Source organism: Passer domesticus, chromosome 6 (genome assembly GCF_036417665.1).
Source record: "Passer domesticus isolate bPasDom1 chromosome 6, bPasDom1.hap1, whole genome shotgun sequence".
Classification (NCBI taxonomy): Eukaryota; Metazoa; Chordata; class Aves; order Passeriformes; family Passeridae; genus Passer; species Passer domesticus.
The window spans coordinates 71,325,710-71,342,610 of NC_087479.1; the positions used below are offsets into that span (position 1 = coordinate 71,325,710).

At 45.1% G+C, this 16,901-nt stretch overlaps 1 protein-coding gene across 2 annotated transcripts; it reads right to left on the minus strand.

Annotated features, from left to right (window-relative positions):
• Window positions 1–4,414: 4,414 nt before the first annotated feature.
• On the minus strand, window positions 4,415–13,681 carry LOC135303989 (RNA polymerase II elongation factor ELL2-like). Of its 2 annotated transcripts, XM_064426300.1 has the most exons (9): window positions 13,538–13,681; window positions 12,001–12,245; window positions 10,019–10,143; window positions 9,545–9,635; window positions 8,844–9,165; window positions 7,070–7,136; window positions 5,397–5,568; window positions 4,900–4,944; window positions 4,415–4,760 (listed from the first exon to the last, which is right to left on the minus strand). In XM_064426300.1, the coding sequence occupies exons 2-9, from the start codon at window positions 12,178–12,180 to the stop codon at window positions 4,662–4,664; spliced, it is 1,101 nt and encodes a 366-aa protein (XP_064282370.1). In that variant the 5' UTR covers window positions 12,181–12,245; window positions 13,538–13,681; the 3' UTR covers window positions 4,415–4,661. The 2 variants fall into 2 exon arrangements, with proteins under 2 accessions (XP_064282370.1, XP_064282369.1); XM_064426299.1 differs by lacking the exons at window positions 4,415–4,760; window positions 4,900–4,944 and having other exon boundaries at window positions 4,958–5,568.
• Window positions 13,682–16,901: the final 3,220 nt, after the last annotated feature.

The window sequence follows — 16,901 nt, forward strand, 5'->3', positions numbered from 1 at the left end:
ATATATGCCTAGTGAGTGGCCTCGTGGGGAGCAGGGACAAACGAGGAAGGAAAGTGGGCTGATAAAACATGCTTCTGCTCCAAAAAAAAGCCATGACTTCCCTTCATAGAGAAGGATATAAAATTTTTCTGATTGGCCTGAAGGGAATAAAGGGAATAAACAAGTCTCTCTATGTCCTGCTCTTTTACTAGTCTGAAATTGTTCAGAAAGGTTGCAATTTTTTTTTTTTTTTTTTTTTTTTTTTGTGGTGCGGGGTCAGGTCTGCATTTCAAGCCTGTTCTCCCAGCAGTCAGGGCCCTGCACAGCTGCTGTGGGTGGGGCAGGTGCTCAGGTAATTACCAGCAGGTGCTTGGTAATTACTGACAGCCAGGTGAGAAGTTGGCTTGTGCCTGGTTGAGGGCTTGAGGACTGTGCTGAGAGAAGGGCTAGGCAGTGGAGTGGAAAATACAATTTACACAAGCAGGTATAAGTGGATGTCTGGGGTGTAGGTGGGAGTTAACTGGTTTAGGTACTGCATTTATGAAGAATTGAACATTTAACTCTGAGATAGGACTATTTAGTTGCTACTCTAAGTGCTGCATTTACTAACACATAATGTAATTTCTGCTGCTGTGGCAGAACCTGCTATCCCTGTGTGCTTGGAACAGGCGTGGAGGGTCCCCAAGACATCCTCAGAATGGGCTTTGCCCTCACCTTGGCTTGTGCTGCTGCAGATTTTGGAGACAATTGTGCATAAGAACGGGCACTGGAACCAGACTTGGAGCTGTCATGCTCTGCATTTCCAGGATGGCTCATGGACAGGGTAAGGTGCTATCGGTGCACTCTGGATCAAGCTGTGATTCTATGGACACTTCAGCCAGAGAGGGTTTTTCAGGGTGATTAAACCTTCATCCTTGCTGTGCTTTCTATGACATTTGTATCTCTATTTTGTAAAACTTCAGAAATCCAAATCATCTTTGGCCCTGTGAAATGTTACAAACATCAGCAAAAGTCATCATAGTTTGCATGTGAAAATACATAATTTTTGACATTTGGGAATTGGAAATTCTGATAATTTAAAACTGATTTCTATTGCTGATGATACAGAAAGGGGGCAGGTTGGTGCCTTGGGGCTTATGTCTGCTACTGTTGACTGAAAAAAATAATTTGAAGTAGCACCCTATGACTGTGGATGGCCAGAACGGAGGTCCAGGAGGCTTGACAGGTGTTTACTACTGAGTCTTTGACCTTTCCTGCCAAGTAAAAATTATAATTTCTTAGAACTATGTATTTATAAAAGAAAAGTATAAAGGAGAGATGTTGTACACTCTGTGTGTGTCCCACCTTGAACATACGACATTATAAAAACACACTCTCCAAACATCCATTCTTTTGTATGACTATTATCCATTAGGAAATGCCAGGTAAAACTGATTTTGTTCAGAAGTATCTCACCTACTGACAACAATTAGAATTGCTTACAGGGCTTCAGTTGCAAATGCAAAACATTCAAAACTCAAACTAACTGGTTACATTAGAAAGCACACTTTGCTTTTCTCAAGGGGCTGATTGTGAGCTATTTGATGAGCTATTCATGAACATATCCTGGGGCTGTTTGTATCAAACACTGGGATTTTGTTAGCAGTAAAAGAGGGAAAGTGCACTATGTGTGGGAAAGTAATTCCTTCCCAAAATATGTGCTTGGAGGCTACTTGGGTCAAAAGAATTTATTTTTAATTCCATGGGCTGAAGAACTGCCCACCATCTGCTTTTTCAGAAAAAGAGGGTTAAGTCTTTGGCCCCTTGCAGAGCCTTAAATGAGCAAAGCTGAAGGGATTTGCCCCAAAAAGCAAGGAGTGTTTGAGGATCATGGCCATAGCTGTCTGCAGAAGTGAGCATGGGCCAAGGGAAGGTCCTGCTGCAGAGCCAGCCCGAGGTGTCCCTGAGGATGTGTCACATCCTCTGCCTCCTCTGGCAGTGCTGCCACAGAGCACAGCAGGAGGGATTCCAGGGATTTGTCAGCACGGGGAGGCAGAGCATGAGCTCCTGCTGACATTTCCATCCAGGGCTGGCACTTTCAGGCCAGCAGTGACAAATTCTGCGGCTCTGGCTGCACAGTTGCTGTTGGCAGTGCTGTGACAGCCTCTGCCACCAAGCCAGAGCCTCTGCAGGGGTTCCCACAATGTGCTTGGCATTTGGTTTCATCTGGGCACAATGCTCCTTCTTCCTTGATGTATCTGTTTGAGGACAGCACATGGTCTGTCTTGTTCTGGGGACAGTACAGAGTAACTCTGTAAACTGCAGGCCAGGTTGTCCAGTTCCCACAGGAGAATGTCATGGCATTGTTCAGCCAGCAATCCTTCTACAGTTTGTGGAACCAATTTCTGCATGGCCAGAGGCTTTTCCTTGTCACAAAAAAAACCCCAAAAAACAACAAAAAAAAAAAAAAAAAAAAAAAAAAAAACCAAAAAACAACAGCACAAAAAAACCCCAAAAACCACAAAAAACCCCAAAACAACAACAACAACAAAAACAAGAAGCCTAAATAATTAGCTCAAGTAATAATAAAAGAAAAACTACTAAGATTTGGGATTCCTTGAGTCCTTTTGGAATGTCATCAGATACAGATTCTCATTTCAGAGCTGAAACTGCAAAAGTTATGTAAAACACTCCCAGTTAAATGGGACCTACTCAGCCCCTGGAGGTCATTCCCAGCAGCAAGGCTGAGAGAACAAATCAGAGTCTAAAAGCAGAAATGAGTAAAAGTGGCCAGGGAAACACACTGAAATAGCCACCAGTGCTTCCCCTGGCTCTCTTGAGGTTCAGAATTCCAGTGGCTTCTAAAGAAAAAAGTGAGCCCATAGGAAATGCTCTATGGAAGGCACTACAAATTCCAATCCTTTCTAGAGAAAGTCTTATGATAGGAATAATTTCAGTCCCTTTTTATCATCTTTGTGGAAAGTGCTCTCATCTTTCCACAAATTTCTGACCATCCCTAGTGTCTCAGGCACTTCCTCATCAACCTGGGAACTGTGTCTTATGTCAGAAAGCAGAGCAATAAGCCACCTAAAGAAAAGTGGAAAGGACCATTTGAAGTGTTCCTAAGCACTCCTGCAGCAATAAAAGGGGATGGGATCAGTACATTGATACACCTGCCCCCAAGGGAAGCCAGCCCCAACACATAAGGGACTGGAGGGAAAATATAGATGAGAATTTGAAGCCTCAATTTGTTAAGCATGGAAATAAAACTTTCTAATGCAGTGTGGAGTGAGTTAGAAGAAATCCCATCAAGGCAAAGATATGTCATGAAGGGGTAACCATGAAAAGTCCTCAGTGTCAGCCCACCCTGGGCAGCAGCACTCTGGCACGCTCTGTCAAGCAGCAGCAGCCAGCAGGCCCAGGGGAGGCACCCCAGCACAATTCACCCCATGCCCCCCACGGCAGCGTCCCTGGGGCTGCTGCACTGCAGAGCTGGAGGAGCACCCCCTGAGCCAGGCAAAAATGGACCCAAGTCTCCGGGTTTAGGAGGTGACATTTTCTTCAACTTGGCTTGAAGGAGAACAGAAGGGCAACAATGGCTCAGGTGTTCAATCACAAAACACCCCAAGGGCTCTCAGGTACAGGGACTCAACATCGTTGGCTTGAGGACAATGGAGGAATTTGTAGAATGCTCTGCAAGGAAGAAAGGGGCATTCACAGCCACCTTTGAGTGTTCCCAAATATTATCCTCCTTCAGTCAATTTCATCTCTCTCCAAAAAGCAACTTTGCTGGTAACATTGCTGGTAACATCTTCACCTTCTCTGCTGAATAAATAAATGGCAGGAAACTTAGGAGAAGATCTAGTCTTCAATGTCCTCATAGGTCTGTGCAGGAATCAACATCTGTATCTCTCTAGAAAGACTGGTGTTACAGACTAGTTTTGAAAGTGCTAAAAAAGGGACAGTGTTTGCATAGGGACACTTGAACCCAACTTCTCTTTAAAACCCATTGAAGGACCTTGCCTCCAACACTTGTAAATGTGTTTAACATACCACTTGCAAAAGAACTGGATATTCCTCTGCTCACTGACAAGGGGAGGCCATGATTTACAAGCAGTCCTGGGAGCTGCTTCAGCTGACAGCTTAGAGCAGCCCATGTGAGCTCCTCTGCAACCCTCCACAACAAGGTCATTTGGGGACAGGGTTGTACAAACTTCTAGACCTTCCACCACTTTAGGTAAGGAGTTTGAATTAACAAGAACCATAAAGAATTCTATAATATCATAAAGAATGTCCATTTGCCACAATCTTTACTTAAAATGAGCACAACTTCATAGTAGAGGTAGTGCCCTCTATTGATAAATTTATTTCAGTGGACAAAGTTAGGACTTGAAGAAAACAAGTGACCAGAAGAAACCCAATCCAAATATGATACAAGCAACAATGAGAGAAGGAATTACCAATAGTGAGATTTCTTTATTGTTAATAGTCAATACTATCATCTTCCAACTTCTTAAAATTACTAAACTTCTTTGAACTAATCCTACATTTTTAAGAAATAATCTACTCCAAAGTGCTAACATAGCCTATGAATCTGTACTAACTTAAATAATCCTAAAAACCTAATCTTCTCATTGAAATAAAAAATCCAGATGTCACAGATTTCACCAGGCTGAAGCAGATGTCTGGTGCCAGTACTCCACTCACTGCTGGTCAAATTCAGAAATGCAGCTCTGAATATGGGCCAGCTTCTTGTGGAGGTACTGGCACCTGCTCCTCATTTCAGAGTAGCTGGGGCTACCCTGTGAAGGAGAAAGCAAAAGAAAATCAGGGCATGCAAACACTTCTGCAGAGTTTAGAATCTGATGTCCTTTGCTTTAAGAAAGCCCTGAGGCAGAGTCAGCAGCTGCCATGGCCCTGCAGGTCTGGTGTCACACGTACCTGTTGTAACTGCTGATAATCTGCTAGGATTCGATGACGAAGCATCTTCAAGAAAAAAAAAAACCACAACCAAAAAAACCAATCAGAATGTTTCACTACCACCTTAAAATGCAAACTTTGGTAAAATAGTAAAAGTACACTCAGTCTGATTCTAGAGATTTTCTTCTCTGTGAGCCACCACTCTTCTGGGAGGTTTGCAAAACAAATCTCCATCTCCCAGCATCACCCAAGATCTGTAATTAAGCCTCTCAATAGGCACCCGAAGCAGCCCATGCTCTAAGACTCTGCTTGGGACACCTCTCATGGACAACTGTTTCTTCATAGACAGCTCAAACCGGGGCTTTTGGGCAGGGACTTGCCAAAATCAGACCCAGCCCAAGCAGTGTCTGAGCATATTTGCCAGTTCCACAGTTTCCCTTTGTCTCACTGAGCAGCTCCAGGGAATCCAAAACACTGATATGATGAAGCACAGTCTTCATGGTTTTATCCTTCTTTACCTGATAAGCTTTGGAGCCTGGAGTCAGAGACTTCCATTGCTCCTGAAATTGTCTGAATTTCTTGATGGTCTTGTCAATCTTAAAATATAAATTCCGATATTCCTCATACTCTGCATTGAAGTCATCCTTGTAGTGCTGGCGTTGCTCCAAGGAGACAATGGCTCCATATTTTCTAAAGGAAAAAATGAGACCATTTTTCTCTGAGTGAACTCTAAGAGAACATTTGAGTGTGTTTCAATTCCATAAAACACACATATAATTTGACACCAAGCACAGGGTAATGTCAAACACAGACACCCAAGCTTTGAGGCAGTGGCTCTGGGACTGAGAGTTTCTGCTTTCAAGCTCGTGTGCATGAAGAGAATGTGGTCAGGTAGATCTGGGAATCTGCCACATTTCTATGTGGCCCATTTCTAGTTCAAAATCGCTGACATTGTAGAGGTTTCCTTCATGAGCAGGAGCACATTTAGAAATTATGTGCCCTCATTTCAAATGTCAAAGGAAAAACAAACACAGCAGCTTCAGGAAGAGAAGAAACATTACTAAATTATAATCTATTCCTATGCTGGAAAAACTTAATTAAGTTACATATGACTGCGAAAATTCATTTGCAAAATATTTTTGTAAAGGAATGTATTAATGGAGTTGAGTGCACAGAGTTGGACTTTTGAGCTACATTCTTGCCTGTCTAAGGGCAAGCAGAGTTAATGATAATATTTGATTCTTCTAGTGGACAGCAGTTACATCACTGACCTGGGAACTGAGGCATTTCTAACACACAAAAGGAAACAAAGCCACAAAAAAAACCTCTAGTCAAGTCAGAAACTACAAGAAGAAATACCCAAAGCACATCAGCTCCTCAGGAGGGCAAAACTCATTAATGCTTAAAGCCACTGATGGGAGTCAAACTTTCTTCATTCCCTTCTCCCTCAAATCAGCAGGTGTGAGGTTTATCAAGCTCATGATACAAATCCAAGATGAAGTGGCAATGAGAATAATAGATGCCACTTCCCAGCACTCTCACTCTCAATGCTTCTGCTCCTCTGGGCCTGAAGGTCTGGTTCTTATTGGATGACAAAAACTCCCTCCACATCGGAATCAATTCCTTCAAACCACCCTGAGATTAATATTGACAAGCAGTAAATTGCTAACAAGTTGAAATTCAGTAGCAGGACAGACAACATCCTGTGCCAAGGATGCATGCCAGGCCTGATACACCTGACTAGCAGGATAATTTTGAAAAGAAAACCACAGATGCCTTTCCCCATTTTGGGCGGTCCCGGAGCAATGTGAGCCGGGGCCCTGCCGCGCCTGCTCCAAAGGCCGCAGCTGCCCCAGAGCCCCAGAGCTGCAGGAGGCCTGGCTGCCCCTGCCAACACCACTGCCCTGACACAAGCTGCGAGCAGTTTCCAGGGCTTTATACCACACACACACTTCTCCCTCCTCTCCTGCAAATGCCATGAGGGGATGCAGCAGCACTGCTGCAGCTGAGCCTGTGCAGCTGCACTGCCGGAAGGGAGGGCCCATCCGGGCCTAACCCACCTCGGTGTTCATCTCTGCTCTGAGCCTTGGAGGCCCAACAAAACCTGCTCAAACTCATCCTTTCAGTACAGCAAAGAGATGGACACTGCACCCCACTGAGAGTGGCAAGAGTGAATTGCTATTTTACTCACCTCAAGTAGTCTGCTTGGTTGCTTGTTGCAGAGCATGTGGAGGCAATGGAAGGATCTTTTCTTGTTCCTGCAGAAAAGCAGAATTTTGACACTCTTCATCAGGACATCACTAAAAGGCCAAAAGATCCCCATTGGACAGTCTTGAGAAAGTCCTTCAGTGCTTTCTTTTCACAATAAATTATTCAGAAGAAGCAGTAACATATATTAATGGGACACACACAACCTTTTCCACAGTAGCCTGTCCTGGGGTTTAGAAAGAGGGAATGGCCACTTTATCCTACAGGTTGTGCATTCCCACAGTGTTAGCCCCAGCTATATATTTTCTCATATATAAAGCATGAGGTGTCATCTGCAGAGCCATTCAATTCTTGCAGCAACAGATGCAGCTTCACAAAAGACAACAGCTTGAGAGAGACCAACATCGAAGTTCTAACAAAAAATGAAGAAAAAAGATGAGTTCTTCTCATGCCATATTTTTATCCCCACTTCCCTGCCAATTCCAGGGGCCCAAACGAATCATGTTCAAACTCAGCCATTCTTGCCAACCTTTAGGCCACCTGAGCTTTAAATCTTGAGGAAAGAGCTGTTCGTGTCACATTCCACTTGCTTTTGTTGATTTTAGTGTTCAAACTATTACATGGTATAGCAGAAGTATAAAAGGAAGTGTAGAAGTGGTAATAAAAGTGGACAGAAATACCAATAGTCAGAGCATGTTCAATACAACTTGCCTTTGCTGTGAGCATTTCATTTCCAAAAGTGCATTTGCTCTCATGGCTCAGTCCACACAAAAGCTTCAGCCTAAGCCCCAACTTGAAACACAGAACAGATTTTTCCTTCACCAGCTAGGCAGAATTTTGTTACTGCCTCCTGTTAAAAGCTGCTCATGTGTTTATGGATTCAAGCAGAAATCCTTCAAAGGCATCCCAAGGTTTGCAGGTGCCGTGTGCATGTCCAGAAGAAATGTGGGAAGACCATCTCAAAGCACCTGTCTCTACAAGCACACCAGCACTTGCAAGAGGCATCTGCACACTCTAAACCTGCCTCCACGCCAAACCCAACTTGGAATTTGCAAGGTCAACCTCCAAAAGAGACAAGCGACAGATTTAACAAAGCAACTGAACTCTGCCCTACTGCCTGTGTCCCTGTCATCAGAAATCAAGTGTTCTTTATGCATTTCTGTTTAGCTTTTCAATGTTGATTTCAGTCTGTACCACTTCCACAGCTCTTGAAGAAAGACATTATGCAGCTGGCATAAAGAAGAATTCACAGTGTAGTTCAAAGTAGAACTCCAGGAAACCACAGCCCAGGTTTTATAGGTTTTTGTAGCTTTTGCAGCTTTTGGTATTTCCATAAACTGCCGAGACTGTGGAAAATCACTGCTTCCATGGCTTCTAGCCCAAGATGTAGGGACAGCTGTGACCACCCTGTGGATACCCCAATCTTGGTCAGTATAAAGGTGGTACCTCCAGAGAGACTTGGGAACCCCCACCACCGAGAAGACCAAGGATGAGGAAGGAGTGGCTGGATGAAAGAGGGCCCATGTCGGGATGATATCTTCCTGCTGAATGTCTCTCTCTTCCACTCACCCTGCCTGTCTTCTCTTATTTCTTTCTGTCTGCCTAGTTTTGCATTTCCTGTTCAATAATATTTTTACTGTTGACTGTGGAAAAGGGTGGCAGTTGCACCTTAATTTGGGTTATTAATCTTCACTTAATAACCAAATTTTACACCACAGTTATGCACACAGGAGTCAGGGAAACCAGCACATTAATACCTTCATCGAAATCCAAGGGCTGCAACTGCTTCAGCCTCCCCAGTTCATTTGTTTTCCCATTTGAATTGGGGATCTCCTTTTCCACCCTGACAGGTGCTGGGATGGTAGAAAGATGAAATTTCTCTGTTTGTTGTACGACATGGGTGGTGGGGGAAACGGAGACAACACTTGGAGACATGTCCAAAGGATAAAGAGATGTGGAAGGCAAAAGGAAGGAAGAAAAGAGGCCACCAGCTGCTGCCTGGACATGACTGGGCCGGTGACCAATTCTCCTCTTCTTGCTCGTCACAGGACTGGTCAAGTCGGAAGCCAGAGGACGTTTCTGCAACAAGAAAAACATAATTCATTCATGAACCTATGAGCAGGGTCAGCTTTTGCTCCCATTCTGAAAAGGCAGCATTTCTGAACTGGCCAAGGTTGAAAACACATCTTTCTTAACTAAAAAGAGCATTCCAACCAGCAAGTACTGCAGGTAAATACAGGCTCTATCTCATCCCTCCTTTCTCATCTTAGCACTTAGCAAGTCCTACTTCAAGTCTGGAGCTAAAATGCTTTGGGAGAAAGACACTCCCATTCAGGAGCTCCATCAAAGTCTTTCCCAAAAGGGAAGATCCTGCACATTGACATCACAGCTTTTACACCACCAGCAAGTCTGCTAAAATTTACCATACAGTCCAGAATATTAAAAATGCACAAAATACCTGAGCAGGTCTTGCTGGAGTGTCTCTCTCAGAAGGTCCCAGAGATGTCGCTTGGCTGGTGTTGGTGGTGTTCTGAGATGGAGCTGATTTTCTGTATGGATGATCCAATAGTTCATGTTAAAAAGCCTAAATAGCAACTGTCATAGTTGTTTCCATGCAAGGAAAACAGACCTTCAGTTCAGGACTCAAAGAACCAGCATGAAGCTGAGTTCAGGGAGCTTTAGGCAGGATATCAGGAAAACATTCATGGCCCAGAGGGTGCTCGAGCACTGCAACAGGCTCCCCAGGCCAGTGGTCACTGCAGAAAGGCTTCCAGAAGTGTTTGGACAACTCTCTTGGGTACTGGGTGTGATTCTCATGGTGTCCTGTGCAGGACCAGGATCCTGGCAGGTCCCTGCTACCTCAGCATATTCTAAGAATCTTGGCTTTATATCCAGAGCCTTTTTTTCCTTTTCTCCCAAAGACTGAACTTACCCAGAAAGTATTAACTTCAAATTCTTTCTGTCTATGTCAGTGTAGCCAGGCCAATCAGTCTGAAGGGTGTGAAATAGATGTTCCTTCAGACTGAAGGAATTCTCCTTTGGATTCCACTTGGCTACCTATGGGCAGACATTTCAGAAAACTAGTCTTCATTATGATTGCTGCATGCACACTACAGAAATATGATTGTTGCTGAACAGCTGTTTTTGAGCACCCAATTTGAACTCAACAATGTCTTTTTGCACAGAGCTGAATTATTCCTCTATCACATGAGTTTTAAGCCATATTAATGCTTCACCAATTGGAAACAACCAAGCATCTCCATTCATATCTGGCAAGCGTTCATTTGAAAACAACATTTAGTGCCACAATGTGTAAGGAGAGGGAGTGAGGCCCAGAGTCCCTCTTCATGTGGCAGGGCCAGACTTCATTCCAGCAAAGTCCTGCCATGAGAAGGTCGTGCACATGCCTTGATGATTCCTTTGAAAAGAAATGTGGTTCATACCTTCCTCAAGACAAATACAAAGTCTACTTATAAAGGTAAAATGATGGAGTAAAACCTCAAGAGCATTGATATCAAAAGTGCTGGTTCAGACTTCATCAGCTGACACCTGCTCAGAGTTCAATAGAAAAGCCCATTGGAACGTCTCCATCAATCTGATCCCTGCAACACGCTGAATAACTCATCTAATACACTGCCACCATCTGTCACAACTTTGATTTTTCTCCTTGAAGACGTGGTAGACATTTATAATACAGGTCTGTGTTGATGTACATTTCTCCACAGATGTAAAAAATATAAAAGTAACAAAGATACCCAGAATCAGGGATTCACTTCCTAGAAGCAGAACTCAGGTTGTGTTGGAAGGGAGGCAAGTGTGTGTGTACCAGATCTCAGCAAGCTCACACTGCCCATTTGAGATTTATACAACATAAACCCCCACTTGCTCTGATGTCCACAAAAGCCTGAGAGGGCATTTCAGGGTGCAGGGCTGCTCACACAGCCCTTTCAGAATTCAGACCCTGAGGCAGTTCACACCTCATCCAGCACATTGCCTCCAAGGCACTCTCCTCAAACATTGCAATGGAATAGGAGAAAATGTTTTCATCCTTTACCTTCTAAGGGGCTGGGCATTGAAAATTTATAATCAACTTGAAATCTAAATGGACTACTTCAGCTGAGATGGCAGAACATGGCTCTCATAATATTGTGAATGTCTTCAGGGTGAAAAAACCCTGCCACTGCCCTGGGCAACCCAGCAACAAACTTCATAGGTTCAGGAAATGAGTTCCTAAAAGTCCCTGTGGGATCAACTGAAAGTGTAGCCATGTTGAGTTTTCCTCCCTTGATTAGGTTCCAAAAGACTTTTAAATCTCCAAAAGATGGAGATTTAATCCACGTGACAGCAAAGAAACCCTCTGCTCAAAGTTTGGCTACCACCTCTATCATGGAGGATTTGTCTGGAACAATATTTCCTGGAAGGCAAACCCCACAGATCCCAGCAGAAGCCAAGTGCCCTTGATGGGCCACCAACCCTATTCAAATGAGATACTGGCCTCTGCAGTTCCTGAATTTCTCTGCTCTGCAACTTATCCCAGGAACTTTTAAGTGCCATGACAAACCATTTCCCCCAGTCAAGGAACCCCTGTGAAGTTACTCCATGAAGCAGTTAAACAATGCATGGAAAAGACAGGGGAAGGAATAAGGCATGAGGAGCAGCAACATTACAAAGTGTTACTCATTACCAGCTATTCTAGCAAAACAACAATGCCCAAAAGGTTTGAAGTTTGCTTTCTTTTTGTCACATGGACTTGCAGCTTGAGACCTCTGGATAAACTTGATGGAAAAACTTAACAGGGAGCATTTCCTAACTTGCTCATTACTATCTAATTGAAACAGTGGAATAACAAGTGACAATTAGGAACAAAATATTAGTGTGGTGGAAAAATTGCTGACATCAACTCCACAATCTCACCTGCTGAAGGATCTTCCCAAGGGTGCCCTTGTCCTTTTGCATGACTCCATCTCTCTGCAAGCGAGCAAGTAACTCTGGCTTCTTGTAAGTCCTCAGAGCAAGCAAATGAATCACCCTGTCCCTGAAGGGCCGGCGATAAACAGCACTGCAAGGATTCTGTTCACTCTCTGCAGGCTTCATGGGCTTTGTTCTCTTTTTCCCAGGGGCAGGACATGAAGCATTTGCTTTGGCTCTTCTCACATCATCTTGTTTTCCCAAAGGAATGGAAAAAAGAAAAAGAAGTGTCAAATGGGAAGCTGGGAGAAGGCAAAAAAGTTGATTTTAAATGATGATGGATATTCCAGGGAACAGAGCTGATCTTGAATATCCTTCAGTGATTCTGTTTCAACTCGGCATATTCACTGATTCTGTGACAAAGCCCAGTCCCAAACTGCTACTGAATGGATCATATTGCAAAGGCACCCTGTACCCTACCAGCAATCAGACATGTCCCACCTGAGATTCTCTGTGCCAGCCCAAAGCAGAAGTGGCCCCAAGTTCCACAATTGACTCACTACTGCCAGCCTTCACACCCAGCTACTGAATGTTAAATATTCCCTTAGGATTTACGTAGACCACCACCAAGAATCACACAAATCTTCATTCACATGTGAAACAGAATGTCCCGAATGAGAAATTCAGAAGTTTAGTGTTGTATCACTATGGTGCTGCCTCAAAATGCTCTGCACTAGGCTAAGGCAGAGCAAGAGCTGCACGTGCAGGGGCAGGGATGTCCCTGCAGGCAGGTGACCGCAGCCACAGCCAGGTGAGAGCCTGTTCTTCTCAGGGCAGCTGGCTGTACCTGGCTCAGCTCACTGCTGCAGGCAGCACCACGGAGTGCCTGCAAGGGGAATGTGCACCTGGTGTCTGCCTGGAGCCAGGCTCCTTGGGGAAACAGCACTCAGAACAGGTTAACAACAAATGGCAGCACCTAAGCACATTGTGCTTTGTCGAAAGTGATGGAATCTGCTGGGAAGATGACATCAATGCCTTCCTTCCAATATCCTTGAAAAGAACCCAACACAGTATTGTGGCAACACTGACTTATTAATGACCAAGACAAAAAATTAAATCAAGCAGAGTTTCCCATATTGACCTTATGAAATTCTCTGTGCGACTTCCTCAAGGTCATTTTCTTTCAATTTCCAATTAAATTTAATGGATAATGGCAGTGCCTAGGTACTGCAAAACCAACACATTTGCTACCAAGGCAGTGAAATTAGGTACACGGAGTGGGTCCAAACCATGACATCCATGCTCCAAATTCCAGCCCATCAAGCAGTATGGGAACAAGGAAGGACTGGCAGGTTTCTCAGGGGAAAACAAACCAGTGCCTGAATGAACTGACAAGAGACTGCAAGGCTGACCTGAGGCCAAACCACCTCCAGCTGAGAGCTCTGAACACAAGACATCCCCGGTCCCAAGAATATACTGCAAAAATGAATTGCCAAGTTGAAAATCTTACAGGCATTGAGCAAAATATGAAAAGCAGCCATACCTCCAAGTGGGTTATACAATTTGACATCCTGCACACTTCCATTGTGCAACACCTCGCGGGCATTTGGCTAAAAGGAAGAAGAAATTTTCTGTAAAATCTTCAGCCAACTCTCCACTACTGCTGATTAACTAGGCCCTTCATTTTAAACAAGAGCTGCACTTGCAAAGGTTTGCTGTCCCATCACTCAAAAGGGATGCTTTGACACAGTTCTCCCTCTGAAAGCAGCCAGCTACAAAAGTGCCCTGAGAGAGCAACCTTCACTTAGCCTCTAATGCAGCCAAGCCTTCAAGCAGCAAGTCATCTTTTCCCAGTTGCTGGAATTTATAGGCACAGGCTTCCCTTGAAATCAAGTGCCTGAGTACAGTTGAACTGGTCAGTGCTCAGCTAACAATCCAGGTGAGAGTGGTTCACAAAAAGATTAAGAATTCGGGGCAGGACCCAACACTGGGATTTATCCGGCACTATGGAAGTACATCGTGGAGTCAGCTCCAAGAAGAATTTCATCTGCATGAGGTGAATTTCAACTCTCAAGAGGCATGAAAACCCTTTCTCTTTTCCTCAGCTCTAGATGCAATTTTGAATAGATGTGAAGTGGAAACAGTTTCTCCTTGGTAAGACAGATATACCAAAATTGGGGTTACTTGGCTGATGTAATCATTTAGTACAAATTGTGTCACATTCCAGTGGAGTTTAAAAATCTGTAAAATCTTTTTCAGCCTAAGTACATTTTTTAACAAAAACAACTGCTGCCATCCAACTGCTTCATTCTGAAGGCACAACTGGCTGAGTTGTATCTAAAAAGTTATGACAAATGGACTGGAAAATGTGGACTAATTAGCATGAGAAAGGAGACATCAATCCCAAATAGAAGATAGAATATTATTTAGTGGAACTGAAATTTAGAACCAATGAAAGTTAATTTCTATGTTTACTAAAACTGTATCAAAGAGTGGAAAAGCATTGAAAATGATGTGCATGTGGCTGGAGTTCTCCACTAGGCATCACAACTGGGAATATACTAATACATCCTCCTAATACTAGAAAATACTGTTAGAGAGTTTCCTTTACCCTGACATGTTTGGTGAGTGCAGTACAACGTGGAACAATGAGAAATCCATGCATTGTGGCCAAGAGCCATGCCCAGGCATGAATTTCCCAAGTGTCCCAGCATGGAGAACATGTGACTTTCACTGGCACCTCCTCAGTGTCATCCCTGAGTGCCACATCCATCAGAGAACCTCCCACTTCCTCTGGCACCTCCTGTGTGTCATCCCTGTGAGTGGCTCCCATCCGGGCAGCTGCTCCAAGGGGCCCTGGAGCAGCCGTGGGGCCCCAGCCCTGCCCAACAGGTCCCGCGGGCTCAGCAGCACCTGACACCAACACCATGGCCAAGCCCCCACCCCTGCCAGCCCGCAGAGCCCCACAGCTGCCCCTCACCTCTTGGTCCTGGGGCCTCTGGGTCACCCTGACGGGCACGGCAGTGCTGCTGGGGGCCCTGCGGGACGCAGCGCGCGCTGGGGCCCTGCGGAACACGCTGGATCCTGCCCAGGCCCGCAGCTCCGCCATCCCGCTCTGCCTCGGCTGCTCCCGCTGCCACAGACACTGATCCTGCTGCAAAGGCTGCAAAATGCAAAATCCTTCTTAGCAAAATGTGTTCCTGGATGTTTGGCCTTGGTGGCTTTCCAGGCTCATCAAGAACAAGGGAGATCACCTCCATGAAACAAGAAGCAGCCACCAAGCTCAAAGGGATGGCCCAGCCTTTGAAAGGCAGGTTACTTGTTGGCTCAATTGCCTTGGTGAGGTGTAGGGCTTGACAGCCTTCAGTGACCTCAGGCACAGGGGAGGTTAGCAAGTCTTGGGAAGAAGGATGCACCTCTGATGGTGGACACAAAGAATGCCGGATTTATGGACACAAGGACATTTGGCAGAACCCCCGAGAAAAGGAACAAACTGATAAAGCCAACACAGCAACTGTGCTGCATCAGCTGTGACAGGGTAAAAGGCCATTCCAGCAGGAGCAGACCATGGCCACCCACTCCAGAAACCTCTCACTGTGAATAAGGGGGAGACTGAGCATGCAGACTATTGACCATGAGAAGTGAGAGGAAATTATCTAACAGTAGACAAAATACTAATTATAAAAATAACTAGGAGACTTGCAGTCAATGAACACTAATTCCTTTCTTTGCTCAACTGTATAAATACTAAGACACTCTGGTTCTTGTGGTGCTGGCTTTGTGAATTTGCCCCTGAGCCCCCCCTTTCTGCCCAGAGCTGTAAATAATTACCTCCACTCAGTGTGTGGATCGGCCTCTTGAACAACGAGTGCCGGAACCACCAAAGCTGGAACAACACTCGCTGTCCCTCTGACACCTCCGCTCTGGCTGCAGCCGCCGAAGGGTCTGAGCGGTCCTGCCGTGTGCCGGTGACAATGGCCACGTGTCCTTGGAAACGGGGAGTTCCATGTTCCAGGCTGGGCGGGATGTCACCGAGGAGCGGGACGTGTCACAGTTGGGGCAGAGGGAATTCACAATGGGCACAGGTGGGGAATGCCCTGCCCTGGCCCATGACTGACTCAGCCCATTTCCAAGTGCAGAAAGGGGCACTCCACCAACCCCAGGTGCTGCAGCTGTGCAAACCAGGCCTAGTGAAGGGTTTCTGCTCTAACGTGCTGCACTTGGCTCTCTCGGAGGCGAAGGAGCAGCTTAACACCTCTCACCAGGGCAGCAAGGTGCAGCCCTCCCAGCACTGGGCACTCCTGTCCTGGGCCCTTCAGTCTGTGAGGCTTCCAGCACGTACACGGTCACTCAAACATCATCTCTTTGACAAAACCGCCCGACCTTTCCTCAACCCTCTCTCCTAAAAGGAAACAAGCCAGCAGCATGCCCAGGCCCCCACAGCCTCTGCAGGAGGAGCTGACATGGAACAGCCAGCTCTGGCTCTGATCACAATTACAGGCTGACTGCAAGTGGCCATTGAAGTTATTGACACATGGTAGAAAAACATTTTATATTCAATTTATGATGGTTTTGTTGTCATTTCCCCCATACCCAGGATTATTCCAGATTTCAGGAAGCTGGCAACAAAAATAAGTGCCAGCCATAAGTTGTCCAGGCATTACAGGGAGAAGTAATAAAACATGTTGTTTAATATGTGTTGAATATTACCATCCAAAGCTCATTTTCAATCATATCTTGTGTTAGTTTTGAAGTCCATGTCTATATCTACCCATGTCTCATCTCCTGGCTGCCACACTCACAAGGACAGTGTAGTCTGGGGACACAAAGGGAGGAAGCAATTTGTCCAACACCAGAGCCCAGATCTGTAAAAGAACTGCGTGCCCTTTTGGGAATGACTGGATATG

Excerpts from the sequence above, each read along its gene's own strand:
- LOC135303989 (XM_064426299.1), bottom strand. The coding sequence starts at position 12,180 with ATGAAGCCTGCAGAGAGTGAACAGAATCCTTGCAGTGCTGTTTATCGC. Across the intron at positions 9,636-10,018 it reads TTGAAGTTAATACTTTCTGG|AAAATCAGCTCCATCTCAGA; the intron begins GTAAGTTCAGTC and ends TCATCCATACAG. Across the intron at positions 7,137-8,843 it reads GCCCTTGGATTTCGATGAAG|GAACAAGAAAAGATCCTTCC; the intron begins GTATTAATGTGC and ends GCTTTTCTGCAG.